At 44.8% G+C, this 21,686-nt stretch overlaps 1 protein-coding gene across 50 annotated transcripts in view; it reads left to right on the top strand.

Moving 5' to 3' along the window:
* The first annotated feature begins 18,419 nt into the window (after window positions 1-18,419).
* LOC127915190 (uncharacterized protein C6orf118-like) overlaps window positions 18,420-21,686 on the top strand; it is a 30,285-nt gene continuing 27,018 nt past the window's right edge. For all 50 annotated transcript variants that reach the window (XM_052494513.1, XM_052494527.1, XM_052494680.1 and 47 more), the window contains exons 1-4: window positions 18,420-18,510; window positions 19,224-19,439; window positions 19,645-19,985; window positions 20,810-20,972. In XM_052494513.1, coding sequence (XP_052350473.1) covers window positions 19,230-19,439; window positions 19,645-19,985; window positions 20,810-20,972 — 714 coding nt within the window. In that variant the 5' untranslated portion in view covers window positions 18,420-18,510; window positions 19,224-19,229. The remainder of the gene's footprint in view (window positions 18,511-19,223; window positions 19,440-19,644; window positions 19,986-20,809; window positions 20,973-21,686) is intronic.

A 21,686-nucleotide genomic window follows, 5' to 3' on the forward strand; every position in this document is an offset into this window, starting at 1 on the left:
GTGAGGAGACAGATTCTCGCCACGCCACCTGGTAGGAGCGACCTGTCAGGTAGGACGCAATCCAAGCGTGGGCCGCGCCGGAGATGCCCAACTCGGAGAGGGTGGAGAGGAGGATCTGATGGTTCACAGTATCGAAGGCAGCCAATAGGTCTAGAAGGATGAGAGCAGAGGAGAGAGAGTTAGCTTTAGCAGTGCGGAGCGCCTCCGTGATACAGAGAAGAGCAGTCTCAGTTGAATGACTAGTCTTGAAAACTGACTGATTTGGATCAAGAAGGTCATTCTGAGAGAGATAGCGGGAGAGCTGGCCAAGGACGGCACGTTCAAGAGTTTTGGAGAGAAAAGAAAGAAGGGATACTGGTCTGTAGTTGTTGACATCGGAGGGATCGAGTGTAGGTTTTTTTTCAGAAGGGGTGCAACTCGCTCTCTTGAAGACGGAAGGGACGTAGCCAGCGGTCAGGGATGAGTTGATGAGCGAGGTGAGGTAAGGGAGAAGGTCTCCGGAAATGGTCTGGAGAAGAGAGGAGGGGATAGGGTCAAGCGGGCAGGTTGTTGGGCGGCCGGCCGTCACAAGACGCGAGATTTCATCTGGAGAGAGAGGGGAGAAAGAGGTCAGAGCATAGGGTAGGACAGTGTGAGCAGAACCAGCGTACATACCTACACGTACGCTACGGTCACAACCATGCTGTTAATCTGACAGGTACTGGACCCCAGCCCTGCTGTTTATCTGACAGGTACTGGACCTCAACCCTGGTGGTTATCTGACAGGTACTGGACCTCAACCCTGCTGTTTATCTGACTGATATTAGAACCCAACCCTGCTGTTTATCTGACTGGTATTAGACCACAACCATGGTGGTTATCTTGACAGGTACTGGACCCCAACCCTACTGTTAATCTGACAGGTACTGGACCTCAACCCTGCTGTTTATCTGACAGGTACTGGACCCCTACCCTGCTGTTTTTCTGACAGGTACTGGACCTCAACCCTGGTGGTTATCTGACAGGTACTGGACCTCAACCCTGCTGTTTATCTGACAGGTACTGGACCTCAACCCTGGTCGTTATCTGACAGGTACTGGACCTCAACCCTGCTGTTTATCTGACTGATATTAGAACCCAACCCTGATGTTTATCTGACTGGTATTAGACCACAACCATGGTGGTTATCTTGACAGGTACTGGACCCCAACCCTACTGTTAATCTGACAGGTACTGGACCTCAACCCTGCTGTTTATCTGACTGGTACTGGACCTCAACCCTGCTGTTTATCTGACAGGTACTGGACCCCAACCCTACTGTTAATCTGACAGGTACTGGACCCGAACCCTACTGTTAATCTGACAGGTACTGGACCCGAACCCTACTGTTTATCTGACTGGTACTGGACCTCAACCCTGCTGTTAATCTGACAGGTACTGGACCCGAACCCTACTGTTAATCTGACAGGTACTGGACCCGAACCCTACTGTTTATCTGACTGGTACTGGACCTCAACCCTGCTGTTAATCTGACAGGTACTGGACCCGAACCCTACTGTTAATCTGACAGGTACTGGACCCGAACCCTACTGTTAATCTGACAGGTACTGGACCCGAACCCTACTGTTAATCTGACAGGTACTGGACCCCAACCCTACTGCTAATCTGACAGGTACTGGACCCCAACCCTACTGCTAATCTGACAGGGACTGGACCCCAACCCTACTGTTAATCTGACAGGTACTGGACCTCAACCCTACTGTTAATCTGACAGGTACTGGACCCGAACCCTGCTGTTTATCTGATTTTATAACATGGCTACAAACAAGGGGTACCAGTCAATATGCAGGGGTACAAGGTAATAACATGGCTATATACACAGGGTACCAGTACTGAGTTAATGTGCAGGGGTACAAGGTAATAACATGGCTATATACAAGGGGTACCAGTCAATATGCAGGAGTAGGGGGTAATAACTTGGCTACATACAAGGGGTACCAGTCAATATGCAAGGGTACAAGGTAATAACATGGCTATATACACGGGGTACCAGTACTGAGTTAATGTGCAAGGGTACAAGGTAATAACATGGCTATATACACATGGTACCAGTACTGAGTTAATGTGCAGGGGTACAAGGTAATAACATGGCCATATACAAGGGGTACCAGTCAATATGCAGGGGTAGGGGGTAATAACTTGGCTATATACACGGGGTACCAGTACTGAGTCGATATGCAGGGGTAGGAGGTAATTGAGGTAGATACTGTATGTACAAGGGGTAGGAGGTAATTGAGGTAGATACTGTATATACAAGGGGTACCAGTTCCAGTCGATATGCAGGGGTAGGAGGTAATTGAGGTAGATACTGTATATACAAGGGGTACCAGTTCCAGTCGATATGCAGGGGTAGGAGGTAATTGAGGTAGATACTGTATATACAAGGGGTACCAGTTCCAGTCGATATGCAGGGGTAGGAGGTAATTGAGGTAGATACTGTATATACAAGGGGTACCAGTTCCAGTCGATATGCAGGGGTAGGAGGTAATTGAGGTAGATACTGTATATACAAGGGGTACCAGTTCCAGTCGATATGCAGGTATGGAGGTAATTGAGGTAGATACTGTATATACAAGGGGTACCAGTTCCAGTCGATATGCAGGGGTAGGAGGTAATTGAGGTAGATACTGTATTTACAAGGGGTACCAGTTCCAGTCGATATGCAGGGGTAGGAGGTAATTGAGGTAGATACTGTATGTACAAGGGGTACCAGTTCCAGTCGATATGCAGGGGTAGGAGGTAATTGAGGTAGATACTGTATTTACAAGGGGTACCAGTTCCAGTCGATATGCAGGGGTAGGAGGTAATTGAGGTAGATACTGTATTTACAAGGGGTACCAGTTCCAGTCGATATGCAGGGGTAGGAGGTAATTGAGGTAGATACTGTATGTACAAGGGGTACCAGTTCCAGTCGATATGCAGGGGTAGGAGGTAATTGAGGTAGATACTGTATTTACAAGGGGTACCAGTTCCAGTCGATATGCAGGGGTAGGAGGTAATTGAGGTAGATACTGTATATACAAGGGGTACCAGTTCCAGTCGATATGCAGGGGTAGGAGGTAATTGAGGTAGATACTGTATGTATAACTAGGAATGAAGTGATAGATAATACAGTAACAGCAGCGTATGTGATTTTTTTTAAAGTTATTGCAAAAAAGGGTCAATGCAGAATGTCCGGGAAGCTATTTGGTAAACTATTTAACTAACTATTTAGCAGTCTTATGGCTTGGGGGGGGTAAAAGCTGTTCAGTGTCCTGTTGGTTCCGGACTTGGTACATCGGTGCTGCTTGCTGTGCGGTAGAAGAGAGAACCGTCTATGACTCGGGTGATAATGCAGTAGCAGAGAGAACAGTCTATGATTTATGTGATAATGCAGTAGCAGAGAGAACAGTATATGACTCGGGTGATAACGTAGTAGCAGAGAGAACCGTCTATGACTCGGGTGATAACGTAGTAGCAGAGAGAACAGTCTATGATTTATGTGATAATTCAGTAGCAGAGAGAACAGTCTATGATTTATGTGATAACGTAGTAGCAGAGAGAACAGTCTATGATTTATGTGATAATGCAGTAGCAGAGAGAACAGTATATGATTTATGTGATAATGCAGTAGCAGAGAGAACAGTCTATGACTAGGACGATAATGCAGTAGCAGAGAGAACAGTCTATGACTAGGGCGATAATGCAGTAGCAGAGAGAACAGTCTATGGCTAGGACGATAATGCAGTAGCAGAGAGAACAGTCTATGACTAGGGCGATAATGTAGTAGCAGAGAGAACAGTATATGACTTATGTGATAATGCAGTAGCAGAGCTAACAGTCTATGACTAGGGTGATAATGCAGTAGCAGAAAAAACAGTCTATGGCTAGGGCGATAATATAGTTGCAGGGGGAACAGTCTATGACTAGGGCGATAATGTAGTAGCAGGGAGAACAGTCTATGGCTAGAGTGATAATGTAGTAGCAGAGAGAACAGTCTATGACTTGGGCGATAATGCAGTAGCAGAGAGAACAGTCTGACTTGGGTGATAATGTAGTAGCAGAGAGAACAGTCTATAGCTAGAGTGATAATGCAGTAGCAGAAAGAACAGCCTATGGCTAGAGCGATAATGTAGTAGCAGAGAGAACAGTATGACTAGGGTGATAATGCAGTAGCAGAGAGAACAGTCTATGACTAGGGCGACAATGTATTAGCAGAGAGAACAGTCTATAGCTAGAGCGATAATGCAGTAGCAGAGAGAACAGTCTATGACTTGGGCGATAATGCAGTAGCAGAGAGAACAGTCTATGGTTAGAGTGATAATGCAGTAGCAGAGAGAACAGTCTATGGCTAGAGCGATAATGCAGTAGCAGAGAGAACAGTCTATGATTAGGGCGATAATGTAGTAGCAGAGAGAACAGTCTTTGACTTGGGTGATAATGTAGTAGCAGAGATAACAGTCTATAGCTAGAGTGATAATGTAGTAGCAGAGAGAACAGTCTATGGCTTGAGAAATAATGCAGTAGCAGAGAGAACAGTCTATGACTAGAGCGATAATGCAGTAGCAGAGAGAACAGTATGACTAGGGTGATAATGCAGTAGCAGAGAGAACAGTCTATGACTAGAGCGATAATGCAGTAGCAGAGAGAACAGTCTATGGCTTGGGCGATAATGCAGTAGCAGAGAGAACAGTCTATGGCTAGGGCGATAATGTAGTAGCAGAGAGAACAGTCTATGACTAGGGCGATAATGTAGTAGCAGAGAGAACAGTCTATGACTAGGGCGATAATGTAGTAGCAGAGAAAACAGTATATGCCTAGAGCGATAATGTAGTAGCAGAGAGAACAGTATGACTAGGGTGATAATGCAGTAGCAGAGAGAACAGTCTATGACTAGGGCGACAATGTAGTAGCAGAGAGAACAGTCTATAGCTAGAGCGATAATGCAGTAGCAGAGAGAACAGTCTATGACTTAAATAATGCAGTAGCAGAGAGAACAGTCTATGGCTTGAGCGATAATGCAGTAGCAGAGAGAACAGTCTATGACTAGAGCGATAATGCAGTAGCAGAGAGAACAGTCTATGGCTTGGGCTATAATGCAGTAGCAGAGAGAACAGTCTATGGCTAGGGCGATAATGTAGTAGCAGAGAGAACAGTCTATGACTAGGGCGATAATGTAGTAGCAGAGAGAACAGTATATGCCTAGAGCGATAATGTAGTAGCAGAGAGAACAGTATGACTAGGGTGATAATGCAGTAGCAGAGAGAACAGTCTATGACTAGAGCGATAATGCAGTAGCAGAGAGAACAGTCTATGGCTTGGGCGATAATGCAGTAGCAGAGAGAACAGTCTATGGCTAGGGCAATAATGTAGTAGCAGAGAGAACAGTCTATGACTAGGGTGATAATGCAGTAGCAGAGAGAACAGTCTATGACTAGAGCGATAATGTAGTAGCAGAGAGAACAGTATGACTAGGGTGATAATGCAGTAGCAGAGAGAACAGTCTATGACTAGGGCGACAATGTAGTAGCAGAGAGAACAGTCTATAGCTAGAGCGATAATGCAGTAGCAGAGAGAACAGTCTATGACTTGGGCGATAATGCAGTAGCAGAGAGAACAGTCTATGGCTTGAGCGATAATGCAGTAGCAGAGAGAACAGTCTATGACTAGAGCGATAATGCAGTAGCAGAGAGAACAGTCTATGGCTTGGGCTATAATGCAGTAGCAGAGAGAACAGTCTATGGCTAGGGCGATAATGTAGTAGCAGAGAGAACAGTCTATGACTAGGGCGATAATGTAGTAGCAGAGAGAACAGTATATGCCTAGAGCGATAATGTAGTAGCAGAGAGAACAGTATGACTAGGGTGATAATGCAGTAGCAGAGAGAACAGTCTATGACTAGAGCGATAATGCAGTAGCAGAGAGAACAGTCTATGGCTTGGGCGATAATGCAGTAGCAGAGAGAACAGTCTATGGCTAGGGCAATAATGTAGTAGCAGAGAGAACAGTCTATGACTAGGGTGATAATGCAGTAGCAGAGAGAACAGTCTATGACTAGAGCGATAATGTAGTAGCAGAGAGAACAGTATGACTAGGGTGATAATGCAGTAGCAGAGAGAACAGTCTATGACTAGGGCGACAATGTAGTAGCAGAGAGAACAGTCTATAGCTAGAGCGATAATGCAGTAGCAGAGAGAACAGTCTATGACTTGGGCGATAATGCAGTAGCAGAGAGAACAGTCTGGCTAGAGTGATAATGCAGTAGCAGAGAGAACAGTCTATGGCTCGAGTGATAATGCAGTATCAGAGAGAACAGTCTATGACTAGAGCGATAATGCAGTAGCAGAGAGAACAGTCTATGACTAGAGCGATAATGCAGTAGCAGAGAGAACAGTCTATGGCTAGAGCGATAATGTAGTAGCAGAGAGAACAGTATATGCCTAGAGCGATAATGTAGTAGCAGAGAGAACAGTCTATGACTAGGGTGATAATGTAGTAGCAGAGAGAACAGTATATGCCTAGAGCGATAATGTAGTAGCAGAGAGAACAGTCTATGACTAGGGTGATAATGTAGTAGCAGAGAGAACAGTATATGCCTAGAGCGATAATGTAGTAGCAGAGAGAACAGTATGACTAGGGTGATAATGCAGTAGCAGAGAGAACAGTCTATAGCTAGAGCGATAATGCAGTAGCAGAGAGAACAGTCTATGACTTGGGCGATAATGCAGTAGCAGAGAGAACAGTCTGGCTAGAGTGATAATGCAGTAGCAGAGAGAACAGTCTATGGCTCGAGTGATAATGCAGTATCAGAGAGAACAGTCTATGACTAGAGCGATAATGCAGTAGCAGAGAGAACAGTCTATGACTAGAGCGATAATGCAGTAGCAGAGAGAACAGTCTATGGCTAGAGCGATAATGCAGTAGCAGAGAGAACAGTCTATGGCTAGAGCGATAATGCAGTAGCAGAGAGAACAGTCTATGGCTAGAGCGATAATGCATGCATGCTGGAATTCAATTAGGACACAGGACGCTGTATGCTTTATATGGTGCTAATTTACAATGGCAGTCATGCACTTTCTGACCGTGTGTGTGTGTGTGTGTGTGTGTGTGTGTGTGTGTGTGTGTGTGTGTGTGTGTGTGTGTCTGTGTGTGTGTGTGTGAGTGTGAGTGTGAGTGTGTGTGTGTGCAAGTGAGTGTGTGTGTGTGTGTGTGTGTGTGTGTGTGTGTGTGTGTGTGTGTGTGTGTGTGTGTGTGTGTGTGTGTGTGTGTGTGTGTGCGCGCAAGTGAATGTGTGTGTGTTCGAGCTTTGGACTGCCCCCCCCTCCCTTCACTTCCTCCCTTCACTTCCTCCCTTCACTTCCTCCCTCCACTTCCTCCCTTCACTTCCTCCCTCCACTTCCTCTCTCCCTCCACTTCCTCCCTCCACCCCCCTCCCTTCACTTCCTCCCTCCACCCCCACTTGAATGTCAGGGAGGCATCACCGCACTGCCCCTCTTCACTGCCCAGCACCAGTCATCTATTCCTGCCTGTGTCCCAAATGACACCCTATCCTATATAAAGTGCTAACATTTTCACCAGGGTCCAAAGGGCCCGAATCTGGTAAAAGGTAGGGAACTATATAGGGTTTAGGGTACCATTAGGGATGCGTGCTATTTCTGCACTATGTTTAGCTTTTTATAATCATTATTATTATCAATGATTATTATATTATTAATGCTATTATTATGACTATTGTTATTTTCTTAATTGGAGTTTAAATTAACTTATATTTTTTATACAAAGAAAAAAAGATGTTGGGCGTTTTGTTTTTGTACAAAGTGAACATGAAGAGAAACAGAATGGTTTAGACATGTTTTAATAATTGTTATAAGAATGTTCTAATACATGTTATAGCTGTTATATGAATGTCTAAGACATGTTATAGCTGTTATATGAATGTCTAAGACATCTTATAATGACTGTTATACGAATGGTCTCGATATGATGTAACTGTTATAAGAATGTTCTAATACATGTTATAGCTGTTATATGAATGTCTAAGACATCTTATAATGACTGTTATACGAATGGTCTCGATATGATGTAACTGTTATAAGAATGTTCTAATACATGTTATAGCTGTTATATGAATGGTATCAAGAAATGTTATAATAACGGTCTTAAGAATGGTCTTGGACGTGTCATAACTGTTATATGAATGGTCTAGACATGTTATAATAACTATTATAATTATTATTATTAGTAGTATAACTGAGGAATGACTCAACTGTAAATGTAAGAGAGCAGGAATGAGGATGAGTTTTATAAAAAAAATATTTAAAAAATATTGAAAACACTCAATATCCTTTCCTGTGTGAGTTTTTATGACTGTTTCACAGTGCTTCAAAACTGTATGTCTGTTTTAGCACCTAGAATGAGGCTGATAAGCTGTCGCACGGCGTGCAACCATTCTGGAGGGACACCGCCCTCATTGCAAACTGGGATAAATCAAATCGTATTTGTCACATGCCCCGAATACAACAGCTGTAGTAGACCTTAAAGTAAAATGCTTACTTACAAGTCCTTAATCAACAATGCAGTTTTAAGAAAAATAAGTGTTTAGAAAGTATTTACTAAAATAAAAGGAAAGATAACAAATAATTAAGGAGCAACAATATAATAACAGTAGCGAGGCTATATACAGGGTGTTACGGTACAGAGTCAATGTGGAGGCTATATACAGGGTGTTACGGTACAGAGTTAATGTGGATGCTATATACAGGGTGTTACAGTACAGAGTCAATGTGGAGGCTATATACAGGGTGTTACGGTACAGAGTCAATGTGGAGGCTATATACAGGGTGTTACGGTAAAGAGGCAATGTGGAGGCTATATACAGGGTGTTACGGTAAAGAGGCAATGTGGAGGCTTTATGCAGGGGGTACAGGTACAGAGTCAATGTGGAGGCTATATACAGGGGTACTGGTACAGAGTCAATGTGGAGGCTATATACAGGGGGTACTGGTACAGAGGCAATGTGGAGGCTATATACAGGGTGTTACGGTAAAGAGTCAATGTGGAGGCTTTATACAGGGGGTATAGGTACAGAGTCAATGTGGAGGCTATATACAGGGTGTTACGGTAAAGAGTCAATGTGGAGGCTTTATACAGGGGGTATAGGTACAGAGTCAATGTGGAGGCTATATACACGGTGTTACGGTAAAGAGTCAATGTGTAGGCTATATACAGGGTGTTACGGTACAGAGTCAATGTGGAGGCTATATACAGGGTGTGTCACGTAGAGTAGGCCAGAAGGCTAAACTGGATAACCTAACCTCTATTAAAATAAAAAGATGGCGGAACCGCAAAAGTTCTTCTGTGCAAAGGTGTTTATTTACAAGTGATTCCGGAACAAAAAAACAACAGTACTGCCATCAACGTCTACCTTATGGGACAGCTTAAAAACAATGCTGCCCCATCCACAGCTCAATCCAAAACAAAACCTCCCAATGACTGAAAGAGAGGCTCCTTTTGTAGGGCTAGCCCCTCCCAGCTGATAAGCTGTCGCACGGCGTGCAACCATTCTGGAGGGACACCGCCCTCATTGCAAACTGGGATAAATCAAATCGTATTTGTCACATGCCCCGAATACAACAGCTGTAGTAGACCTTAAAGTAAAATGCTTACTTACAAGTCCTTAATCAACAATGCAGTTTTAAGAAAAAATAAGTGTTTAGAAAGTATTTACTAAAATAAAAGGAAAGATAACAAATAATTAAGGAGCAACAATATAATAACAGTAGCGAGGCTATATACAGGGTGTTACGGTACAGAGTCAATGTGGAGGCTATATACAGGGTGTTACGGTACAGAGTTAATGTGGATGCTATATACAGGGTGTTACGGTACAGAGTCAATGTGGAGGCTATATACAGGGTGTTACGGTACAGAGTCAATGTGGAGGCTATATACAGGGTGTTACGGTAAAGAGGCAATGTGGAGGCTATATACAGGGTGTTACGGTAAAGAGGCAATGTGGAGGCTTTATACAGGGGGTACAGGTACAGAGTCAATGTGGAGGCTATATACAGGGGGTACTGGTACAGAGTCAATGTGGAGGCTATATACAGGGGGTACTGGTACAGAGGCAATGTGGAGGCTATATACAGGGTGTTACGGTAAAGAGTCAATGTGGAGGCTTTATACAGGGGGTATAGGTACAGAGTCAATGTGGAGGCTATATACACGGTGTTACGGTAAAGAGTCAATGTGTAGGCTATATACAGGGTGTTACGGTACAGAGTCAATGTGTAGGCTATATACAGGGGGTACTGGTACAGAGTCAATGTGGAGGCTATATACAGGGTGTTACGGTACAGAGTCAATGTGGAGGCTATATACAGGGTGTGTCACGTAGAGTAGGCCAGAAGGCTAAACTGGATAACCTAACCTCTATCAAAATAAAAGATGGCGGAACCGCAAAACTTCTTCTGTGCCTCAAGGTGTTTATTTACAAGTGATTCCAGAACAAAAAACAACAGTACTGCCATCAACGTCTACCTTATGGGACAGCTTAAAAACAATGCTGCCCCATCCACAGCTCAATCCAAAACAAAACCTCCCCATGACTGAAAGAGAGGCTCCTTTTGTAGGGCTAGCCCCTCCCCTCAGAACAATTAACCCTAATTAATTAATCAATTAACAATACAAACCTACGTTTTCCATGAACTAAACATACTAAAGGATATACATTGCAACACGGTTTTAAACAATATCACAACATAACATTTACAAGATTACCTCACTACTGACAATATCTTTCAATATGCATTACTGAGCCATTTGGGACAGGCACTATAAAGCCAACCCAATTCCCTTAGCTCGGGTCCTTTTCCAGCATACCCGGAAGCTACAGAGATGGAGAGAGAGGAACAGAACAAACAAACAATGCGCTCATCCACAACATTGATAAGTATAATAATTATTGTATCTCTCAAATATGAACACTGACAGGTGTGAAATGCATGCACCAAGACAGAAGTTAATTTGTGTGTCGACCCACATTGTTAACTTATCTTATAATGGCGCAGGGAGGAGTGAAGAATATGTGTGTGCGTTAAAGAACCAAATGCTGCCCGCGGCCAGTGACGGACTTCTACGTCACAGGGTGTTACGGTAAAGAGTCAATGTGGAAGCTATATACAGGGTGTTACGGTAAAGAGGCAATGTGGAGGCTATATACAGGGTATTACGGTACAGAGTCAATGTGGAGGCTATATACAGGGGGTACTGGTACAGAGGCAATGTGGAGGCTATATACAGGGTGTTACGGTAAAGAGTCAATGTGGAGGCTTTATACAGGGGGTACAGGTACAGAGTCAATGTGGAGGCTATATACAGGGTGTTACGGTAAAGAGTCAATGTGTAGGCTATATACAGGGTGTTACGGTACAGAGTCAATGTGTAGGCTATATACAGGGGGTACTGGTACAGAGTCAATGTGGAGGCTATATACAGGGGGTACTGGTACAGAGGCAATGTGGAGGCTATATACAGGGTGTTACGGTAAAGAGTCAATGTGGAGGCTATATACAGGGTGTTACGGTAAAGAGTCAATGTGTAGGCTATATACAGGGTGTTACGGTACAGAGTCAATGTGTAGGCTATATACAGGGGGTACTGGTACAGAGTCAATGTGGAGGCTATATACAGGGGGTTACGGTACAGAGTCAATGTGGAGGCTATATACAGGGTGTTACGGTAAAGAGTCAATGTGTAGGCTATATACAGGGGGTACTGGTACAGAGTCTATGTGTAGGCTATATACAGGGGGTACTGGTACAGAGTCAATGTGGAGGCTACCAAGAGTGTGCAAAGCTGTCATCAAGGCAAAGGGCAGCAACTTTGAAGAATCTCAAATATATTTGTATTTATTTAACACTTTTTTGGTTACTACATGATTCCATATGTGTTAGTTCATAGTTTTCATTTCTTCACTATTATTCTACAATGTTAGAAAATTGTAAAAAATTAAGAAAAAACCCTTGAATGAGTAGGTGTGTCCAAAGATTAGCCGCAGCATAAAAATGGCTTGGAAGCTGCTAAGAAGCCATTTAGACCTAGACTTGGTGCTCCGGTACCTCTTGCGGTCTATGACTAGGGTGGCTGGAGTCTTTGACCATTTTTAGGATCTTCCTCTGACAAATCACATTTTATTTGTCACACACACATGGTTAGCAAATGTTAATGCGAGTGTAGCGAAATGCTTGCGCTTCTATTTCCGACCATGCAGTAATAACCAACGAGTAATCTAACTAACAATTCCAAAACTACTACCTTATAGACACAAGTGTAAGGGGATAAAGAATATGTACATCAAGATATATGAATGAGTGATGGTACAGAGTGGCATAGGCAAGATACAGTAGATGGTATTGAGTGCAGTATATACATATGACATGAGTATGTAAACAAAGTGGCATAGTTAAAGTGGCTAGTGATACATGTATTACATAATGCGAGTGTAGCGAAATGCTTGTGCTTCTATTTCCGACCATGCAGTAATAACCAACAAGTAATATAACCTAACAATTTCACAACAACTACTTTATACACACAAGTGTAAAGGAATCAATAAGAATATTTACATAAAAATATATGAATGAGTGATGGCCGAACGGCATAGGCAAGGTGCAGTAGATGGTATTGAGTACAGTATATACATGAGATGAGTAATGTAGGGTATGTAAACATATGAAGTGGCATTGTTTAAAGTGGCTAGTGATACATTTATTACATCAATTTTTCCATTATTAAAGTGGCTCGAGTTGAGTCAATATGTTGGCAGAAGCCACTCAATGTTAGTGATGGCTGTTTAACAGTCTGAAGGCCTTGAGATAGAAGCTGTTTTTCAGTCTCTCGGTCCCAATTTTGATGCACCTGTACTGACCTTGCCTTCTGGATGATAGCGGGGTGAACAGGCAGTGGCTCTGGTGGTTGTTGTCCTTGATGATCTTTTTGGCCTTCCTGTAACATCGGTCGGTGTCGGTGTCCTGGAGGAGGTAGTTTGCCCCCGGTGATGCGTTGTGCAGACCTCACTACCCTCTGGAGAGCCTTACGGTTGTGGGTGGAGCAGTTGCCATACCAGGCGGTGATACAGCCCGACATGATGCTCTCGATTGTGCATCTGTAAAGGTTTGTGAGTGTTTTTGGTGACAAACCGAATTTCTTCAGCCTCCTGAAGTTGAAGAGGCGCTGCTGCATCTTCTTCACCACACTGTCTGTGTGGGTGGACCATTTCAGTTTGTCTGTGATGTGTACACCCAGGAACTTAAAACTTTCCACCCTCTCCACTACTGTCCCATCGATGTGGATGGGAGGTGCTCCCTCTGCTGTTTCCTGAAGTCCACGATCATCTCCTTTGTTTTGTTGACATTGAGTGTGAGGTTATTTTTCTGACACCACACTCCGAGGGCCCTCACCCTGTAGGCCGTCTCGTCGTTGTTGGTAATCAAGCCTACCACTGTAGTGTCATCTGCAAACTTGCTGATTGAGTTGGAGGCGTGCATGGCCACGCAGTCGTGGGTGAACAGGGAGTACAGGAGAGGGCTGAGAACACACCCTTGTGTGGCCCCAGTGTTGAGGATCAGCGGGGTGGAGATGTTGTTACCTACCCTCACCTCCTGGGGGCGGACCGTCAAGAAGTCCAGGACCCAGTTGCACAGGGCGGGGTCGAGACCCAGGGTCTCAAGCTTGATGACGAGTTTGGAGGGTACTATGGTGTGAAATGCTGAGCTATAATCGATGAACAGCATTCTTACAGAGGTATTCCTCTTGTCCAGATGGTTCAGGGCAATGTGATTGCGATTGAGTCGTCTGTGGACCTATTGGGGCAGTAAGCAAATTGGAGTGGGTCTAGGGTGTCAGGTAGGGTGTTGAATGGTCCTTGATGTCCTCAAAGCCCTTCATGAACAAGTGAGTGCACAGGGCAGCCAGCTGGTCTTGGGAGCAGGAACAATGCCCTCCGAACAGCAAACTGATAGGGATTGATTTAATATGTCCATAAGCACACCAGCCAGCTGGTCTGCGCATGCTCCGAGGACGCGGCTGGGGATGCCGTCTGGGCCTGCAGCCTTGCGAGGGTTAACACGTTTAAATGTTTTACTCATGTTGGCTGCAGTGAAGGAGAGCCCGCAGGTTTTGGTAGCGGGCCGTGTCAGTGGCATTGTATTGTCCTCAAAACGATCAAAGAAGTTGTTTAGTCTGTCTGGGAGCAAGACATTGTTGTCCGCGACTGGGCTGCTTTTTATTTTGTAGTCTGTGATTGACTGTAGACCCTGCCACATACCTCTCGTGTCTGAGTTGTTGAATTGCGACTCCACTTTGTCTCTATACCGACGCTTAGCTTGTTAGATTACCTTGCGGAGGGAATAGCTACACTGTTTGTATTCGGTCATGTTTCTGGTCACCTTGCTCTGATTAAAAGCAATGGTTCGCGCTTTCAGTTTTGCACGAATCCTGTCATCAATCCACGGTTTCTGGTTAGGGAATGTTTTAATAGACTCCGTGGGTACAACATCACCAATGCACTTGCTAATAACCTCGCTCACCGAATCAGCGTATTCATCAATGTTGTTGTCCGCAGCTATTCGGAACATATCCCAGTCCACATGATCAAAGCAATCTTGGCTGGGAGCAACAAAATGGAGTCGTGGTCAGCTTTTCCAAAAGGAGGGCAGGGGAGGGCCGTATATGCGTTGCAGAAGTTAGAATAACAATGATCTAGGTTTTTGCCAGCACGGGTTGCACAATCGATGTGCTGATAGAATTTAGGAATCCTTGTTTTCAGATTATCCTTGTTAAAATCCCCAGCCACAATAAATGCAGCCTCAGGATATGTGGATTCCAGTTTACATAGAGTTGAATGAAGTTCTTTCAGGGCTGTCAATGTGTCTGCTTGGGGGGGGAATATACACGACTGTGATCACGACTGTGATCGAAGTGAATTCTCTTGGTCGATAATTCGGTCGGCATTTGATTGTGAGGAATTCTAAGTCAGGTGAACTAAAGGACTTGAGTTCCTGTATGTTGTTAGGATCACACCACGTCTCGTTAATCATAAGGCATACACCCCCGCCCTTCTTCTTACCAGAGAGATGCTTGTTTCTGTTGGCACGTGAAGACACCAGGTGACTGTACCGACTCCGATAGCGTGTCTCGAGTGAGCATGTTTCTGTGAAACAAAGAACGTTAGTCTCTGATGTCTCTCTGGAAGGCAACCCTTACTCGGATTTCGTTGACATTGTCGTCAAGAGACTGGACATTGGCAAGTAGTATACTCAGGAGCGGTGCGCGATGTGCCCGTCTATGGAGCCTGACCAGAAGACCGCTCCGTCTGCCCCTTCTACGGCGCCGTTGTTTTTGGGTCACCGGCTGGGATCTGATCCATTGTCCTGGGTGGTGGGCCAAACAGAGGATCCGCTTCGGGAAAGTCGTATTCCTGGTCGTAATGTTGGTGAGTTGACGTTGCTCTTATATCCAATCATTCCTCCCGACTGTATGTAATAAAACCTAAGATTTCCAGATTTCCTGGGGTAACAATGTAACAAATAACACATAAAAAAAACTAAATACTGCATAGTTTCCTAGGAACGCTGTGCGAGGCGGCCATCTCTGTTGGCGCCGGAAGTTGATATACACCGCCTGGAATAGAGGTCCTGGTTGCAGGAAGCTTGGCCCCAGTGATGTACTGGGCCGTACGCACTAACCTCTGTAGTGCCTTGCGGTCGGAGGCAGAGCAGTTGCCATACCAGGCAGTGATGCAACCAGTCAGGATGGTCTCGATGGTGCAGCTGTAGAACATTTTGAGGATCTGAGGACCCAAATCTTTTCAGTCTTCTGAGGGAGAATAGGCATTGTCGTGCCCTCTTCACGACTGTCTTGGTGTGTTTGGACCATGTTAGTTTGTTGTTGATGTGGACACCAAGGAATTTGAAGCTCTCAACCTGCTTTACTGTAGCCCTGTTGATGAGAATGGGAGCGTGCTTGGTCCTCCATTTCCTGTAGTCCACAATCATCTCCTTTGTCTTGATCATGTTGACGGAGAGGTTGTTATCCTGGCACCACACTGCCAGGTCTCATTGTTGTCGGTGATCAGGCCGACCACTGTTGTGTCATCTGAAAACTTAATGATGGTGTTGGAGTTGTGCTTGGCCATGCATTCATGGGTGAACTAGGAGTACAGGAGGGGACTGAGCACGCACCAGTGAGGGGTCCCCGTATTGAGGATCAGCGTAGCAGATGTGTTGTTACCCGCCCTTACCACCTGGGGGCGGCCCATCAGGAAGTTCAGGATCCAGTTGCAGAGGTAGGTGTTGAGTCGCAAAGTCCTTAGCTTAGTGATGAGCTTTGAGGACACTATGGTGTTGAACGCTGAGCTGTAGTCAATGAATAGCGTTCTCACATTCTCACACCTCCTTTTATCCAGGTGGGAAAGGGCAGTGTGGAGTGCAGTTGGTAGTCATTTAGGCAGGTTACCTTGGTGTTCTTGGGCACAGGGACTATGGTGGTCTGCTTGAAACATGTAGGTATTACAGACTCGATCAGTGACAGTTTGAAAATGGCATAGCGGGATGTCTTATAAGTGTCCGTGTTAGAGACCCGCTCCTTGAATGCAGCAGCTCTACCCTTTAGCTCAGTGCGGATGTTGCCTGTAATCCATGGCTTCTGGTTTGGGTATACACGTACGGTCACTGTGGGGACGACATCATCGATGCACTTATTGAGGAAGCCAATGACTGATGTGGTGTACTCCTCAGTGCCATTGGAAGAATCCTGAAACATATTCCAGTCTGTGCTAGCAAAACAGTCCTGTAGCTTAGCATCTTCGTCATCTGACCACTTCCTTATTGAGCGAGTCACTGGTACTTCCTGCTTTAGATTTAGCTTGTAAGCAGGAATCAGGAGGATAGAGTTATGGTCAGATTTGCCAAATGGAGGGCGAGAGAGAGCTTTGTATGAGTCTCTGTGTGTTGAGTAAAGGTGGTCTAGAGTTTTTTCCCCCTATAATTGTACATGTAACATGCTGGTCGAAATGAGGTAAAACGGATTTAAGTTTCCCTGCATTAAAGTCCCCGGCCACTAGGAGCACCGCCTCTGGATGAGCATTTTCTTGCTTCTAGCCTCATACAGCTCGTTGAGTGTCGTCTTAGAGCCAGTATCGGTTTGTGGTGATAAATAGACAGCTACGAAAAATATAGATGAAAACTCTCTTGGTGAATAGTGTGGTCTACAGCTTATCATGAGATACTCTACCTCAGGCGAGCAAAACTTTGAGACTTCCTTAATTTTAGATTTGGTGCACCAGCTTTTATTGACAAATAGACACAGACCTCCACCCCTCGTCTTACGGAAGGCAGCTGTTCTGTCTTGCCGATGGACCGAAAACCCAGCCAGCTGTATGTTATCCATGTTGTCGTTCAGCCACGACTCGGTGAAACATAAGATATTCCAGTTTTTAATGTCCCGTAGGATAGTGTTGATCGGAGCTCATCCATTTTGTTATCCAATGATTGCATGTTGACTAATAGGACTGGTGGTAGAGGGGGTTCACTCACTCTCCGTCGGATCCATAATATATAATAATAATAATATCTATCTATCATTTCAGATTTGCTTATCAGGGTGATGCTCATTTTATGTCTGGGAATATTTTAATGTTGCCAGCGAGGAATACAGAAACGCTCCATTTCAGTTCTTTGACTTCTTCTTCGTGATAAAATGGTTTATCATCTGCCAAACACAATAGTTCTGTAAACCTAAAAGTGTGAAGGTGTTGGCTTCTTTGTTGAAATGGCGCGCGTGGGTTACTTAAGCAATAAGACCAGAGGTGGTGTGGTATGTGGCCAATATACCACGGCTAAGGGCTGTTATTACGCGCGACGCAACTCAGAGTGCCTGGATACAGCCCTTAGCCGTGGTATATTGGCCATTTACCACAAAACCCAGAGGAGTCTTATTGTTATTACCACAAAACCCAGAGGAGTCTTATTGTTATTATCAACTGGTTACCAACGTAATTAGAGCAGTAAAAAATAAATGCTTTGTCATACCCGTGGTATATGGTCTGATATACCATGGCTGTAAACCAATCAGCTTTTAGTTTTTATTGCACCTCTTGGTATAAAAATCTTCAACATTTTCTGAAATGTGATGTTTTGGTGCCTCTTGGCCAATTCAGAACGCTGATTGAGGAACCTTTTTACCGATGAATGTGTTTTTCTTTCTTTCTGCTTGCATTTTGTATTTTTATTTTGTTGTGTGTATTTTTTTTTGTAATCTACATAATTCAGGGCTCATCTGTAAAAGAGACCTTGGTCTCAGTGGGACTCCCTGATAAAATAAAGGTTAAATAAAATAAACTTCCGCCACCGTGTGTTGACGCGCGGTATCCCCTGACAACCGTCTGGGGAAAACAGGAATCTTTTCTCTTCCCTTCTGGGCAGACAGACGCGGGTGAGTACAATAGATTATGTTTCGGCAATATGATGTTGATGTAGTTATTTCCTGCGAATGTTTATATCGTCTCAAGAAACGTTTAGCTATAGTTTACTTTATTTGCGTGCCTGCGTGCGTCCGTTGCGCCAATCGCACAGCAGAATGTCTGTAAAGTCATGGATTTCACTTTACCAAACTACAGTGTTTTCTAGACAAATAATCTGTACATGATGCACATCTACCGTGAAATACAGTGTAATTATTAACAGAGCAAAATGCTAATCATGTTTCTAGGTAGAGCTTTCAATAAGGTCAATGAATAGAATATGTGCAAGTTATAGGCTATAGATATTCTGAGTAGACAATATATTTATTGAACCTGGCAAGTCAGTTAAGAACAAATTCTAATTTACGATGATGGCCCACCCCGCGCTGCGCCAATTTTGCACCGCCCTATGGGACTCCCAATCACGGCCGGATGTGATACAGCCTGGAATCAAACCAGGGACTGTAGTGATGCCTCTTTCACTGAGATGCAGTGCTTTAGACTGCTGCGCCACTCGGGAGCCCACTGGGCAATACTTTGCTACATTTAACATGCTAGTCCTTAAGCAGAAAGAGGGACTTGCTGTTAGTGCTTTCAGAGGCATAATATTTAGCCTACAATGACCAAACAAAAAGCACACATCTTTCCAGTACCACATCCAAGTTCCTTCCCGCCCTCCTCTCAGCCAGCCATGTCTACCAGGGCTACCGACCCTAACAAGCCTCGGATGCTGAGGGTATCTGACGCACGCCGGGCTCTCCAGAGCCTTCTCCTGGGGGCAGAGATGGCTCACAAGGCTGACATCCAAACATACAGCTGTGGCCACCTGAGCCCTTACGCCCTGAGCCAGAACAAGCCCAACCGGAGGAGGACAGAGGAACCAATCTGGGAGATGTCTGAGGTCTTTCCCCCACTGCTTTCTGTCTATGTTCAGTACCATTTTGCAGAAAAATGCATTGAAAGTAGATAGATAGAGAGCATTACTTTTTTTCACGGGCGAGCAGAGTTTACCCAACAATTTGTTTTACTATTACACCACTGCTTACAATGACACAACATACAACAACAACAACAACACCTAACATCAACATATTCATTATCTCTAGGTCCAGGACAGAGAGAAGGGTGAGGAGGAAGGCCTGAGTCCCAGTCCTTTTACGCAACGCCTCCAGAGACAAACCAAGATGGCCGCCAACATCGAGAAGATGACGGAAGCCATGTTTGACTTCACTGTCGCCAAGGGGCTCAAACCTACAGTCTTGAAGCCTGGGCAGCATGAGAGCCTTACTGGCACACAGAGAGGAACGAAGGGAGAGGAAGGAGAAGAAAGAGAGAGGAGGAAAACAAGGCTCAAGATGGTTCTGGACCCCTCTGAGCTCTTCCTGGTCAAACCCAGCATAGCATCACAGACAAAACCTCCTGGAGGTGTTGAGGGGAACCAGGACCGGTAATAATGATAATTAACACTGTAGTATCACAGACAAAACCTCCTGGAGGTGTTGAGGGGAACCAGGTTAGGTAAGGACAATAATAATAAATATAGCGGTGAGCAGCAATGAACGGGGTTCACAGGACAACAGAAAGGACACAAGATCAGTTTGATAATAACGCAAACACTCTATCATATAGGAACTATCTTAATTTATGTGTAATCAGTGAAAACACTACTAGGGCTGTTTGGGTGAACATATTCCACTTGACTGTTTAGTCACAGTAATTAGGCTTCTCCAAGCTCTGATGCTGGTGATGGTCATTAGTAGTCTACCAAACTTGTTAACTGCCTGGTACTCAGCACTCTATTATCCCTGTAATCACTCCCATCTACAGGTACTGGTTCAGTCAGTCTCACCTGGTCCATCTACAGGTACTGGTTCAGTCAGTCTCACCTGGTCCATCTATAGGTACTGGTTCACTCAGTCTCACCTGGTCCATCTAAAGGTACTGGTTCAGTCAGTCTCACCTGGTCCATCTATAGGTACTGGTTCAGTCAGTCTCACCTGGTCCATCTACAGGTACTGGTTCAGTCAGTCTCACCTGGTCCATCTACAGGTACTGGTTCAGTCAGTCTCACCTGGTCCATCTATAGGTACTGGTTCAGTCAGTCTCACCTGGTCCATCTACAGGTACTGGTTCACTCAGTCTCACCTGGTCCATCTACAGGTACTGGTTCACTCAGTCTCACCTGGTCCATCTACAGGTACTGGTTCACTCAGTCTCACCTGGTCCATCTACAGGTACTGGTTCACTCAGTCTCACCTGGTCCATCTACAGGTACTGGTTCACTCAGTCTCACCTGGGGGGCCTGACCAAGAAGGACCAGATGAGGATGATGAGACACTTTGACAGACGGGTGTTGAGGAAGCAGGACCTCAGGGACAGGAACTGGATCAGCGGAAACAAGGCAGCTGAGGCCTACGAGTGGAAGCTAGAGAAGGTGGGGAAGACTAACGCGTTTCTTTTTGGCCGTACAAATTTGACCCGGTACAGTATAAACATCACGCAATACCATAACATACTAATTACACCGTAATAACCTATGGGTTACTTCTATGTTTCTATGTTTCATTATTTGAAACAAGTGGTACATATCCTCCATAGGTAATAATAGGCCTACGAGAGAGAATAGTATGCTGTAAATTATAGGTGTTCTTCAGTCCCCTGGAGGTGTTGAGTTCAGCAGTATTCAGTCCCCTAGAGGTGTTGAGTTCAGCAGTATTCAGTCCCCTAGAGGTGTTGAGTTCAGCAGGATTCTTCAGTCCCCTGGAGGTGTTGAGTTCAGCAGTATTCTTCAGTCCCCTAGAGGTGTTGAGTTCAGCAGGATTCTTCAGTCCCCGAGAGGTGTTGAGTCCAGCAGTATTCTTCAGTCCCCTAGAGGTGTTGAGTTCAGCAGTATTCTTCAGTCCCCTGGAGGTGTTGAGTCCAGCAGTATTCTTCAGTCCCCTAGAGGTGTTGAGTTCAGCAGGATTCTTCAGTCCCCTAGAGGTGTTGAGTTCAGCAGTATTCTTCAGTCCCCTGGAGGTGTTGAGTTCAGCAGTATTCTTCAGTCCCCTAGAGGTGTTGAGTTCAGCAGGATTCTTCAGTCCCCTAGAGGTGTTGAGTTCAGCAGTATTCAGTCCCCTGGAGGTGTTGAGTTCAGCAGTATTCAGTC

This window comes from Oncorhynchus keta, chromosome 3 (genome assembly GCF_023373465.1).
Source record: "Oncorhynchus keta strain PuntledgeMale-10-30-2019 chromosome 3, Oket_V2, whole genome shotgun sequence".
NCBI classification, from domain to species: Eukaryota; Metazoa; Chordata; class Actinopteri; order Salmoniformes; family Salmonidae; genus Oncorhynchus; species Oncorhynchus keta.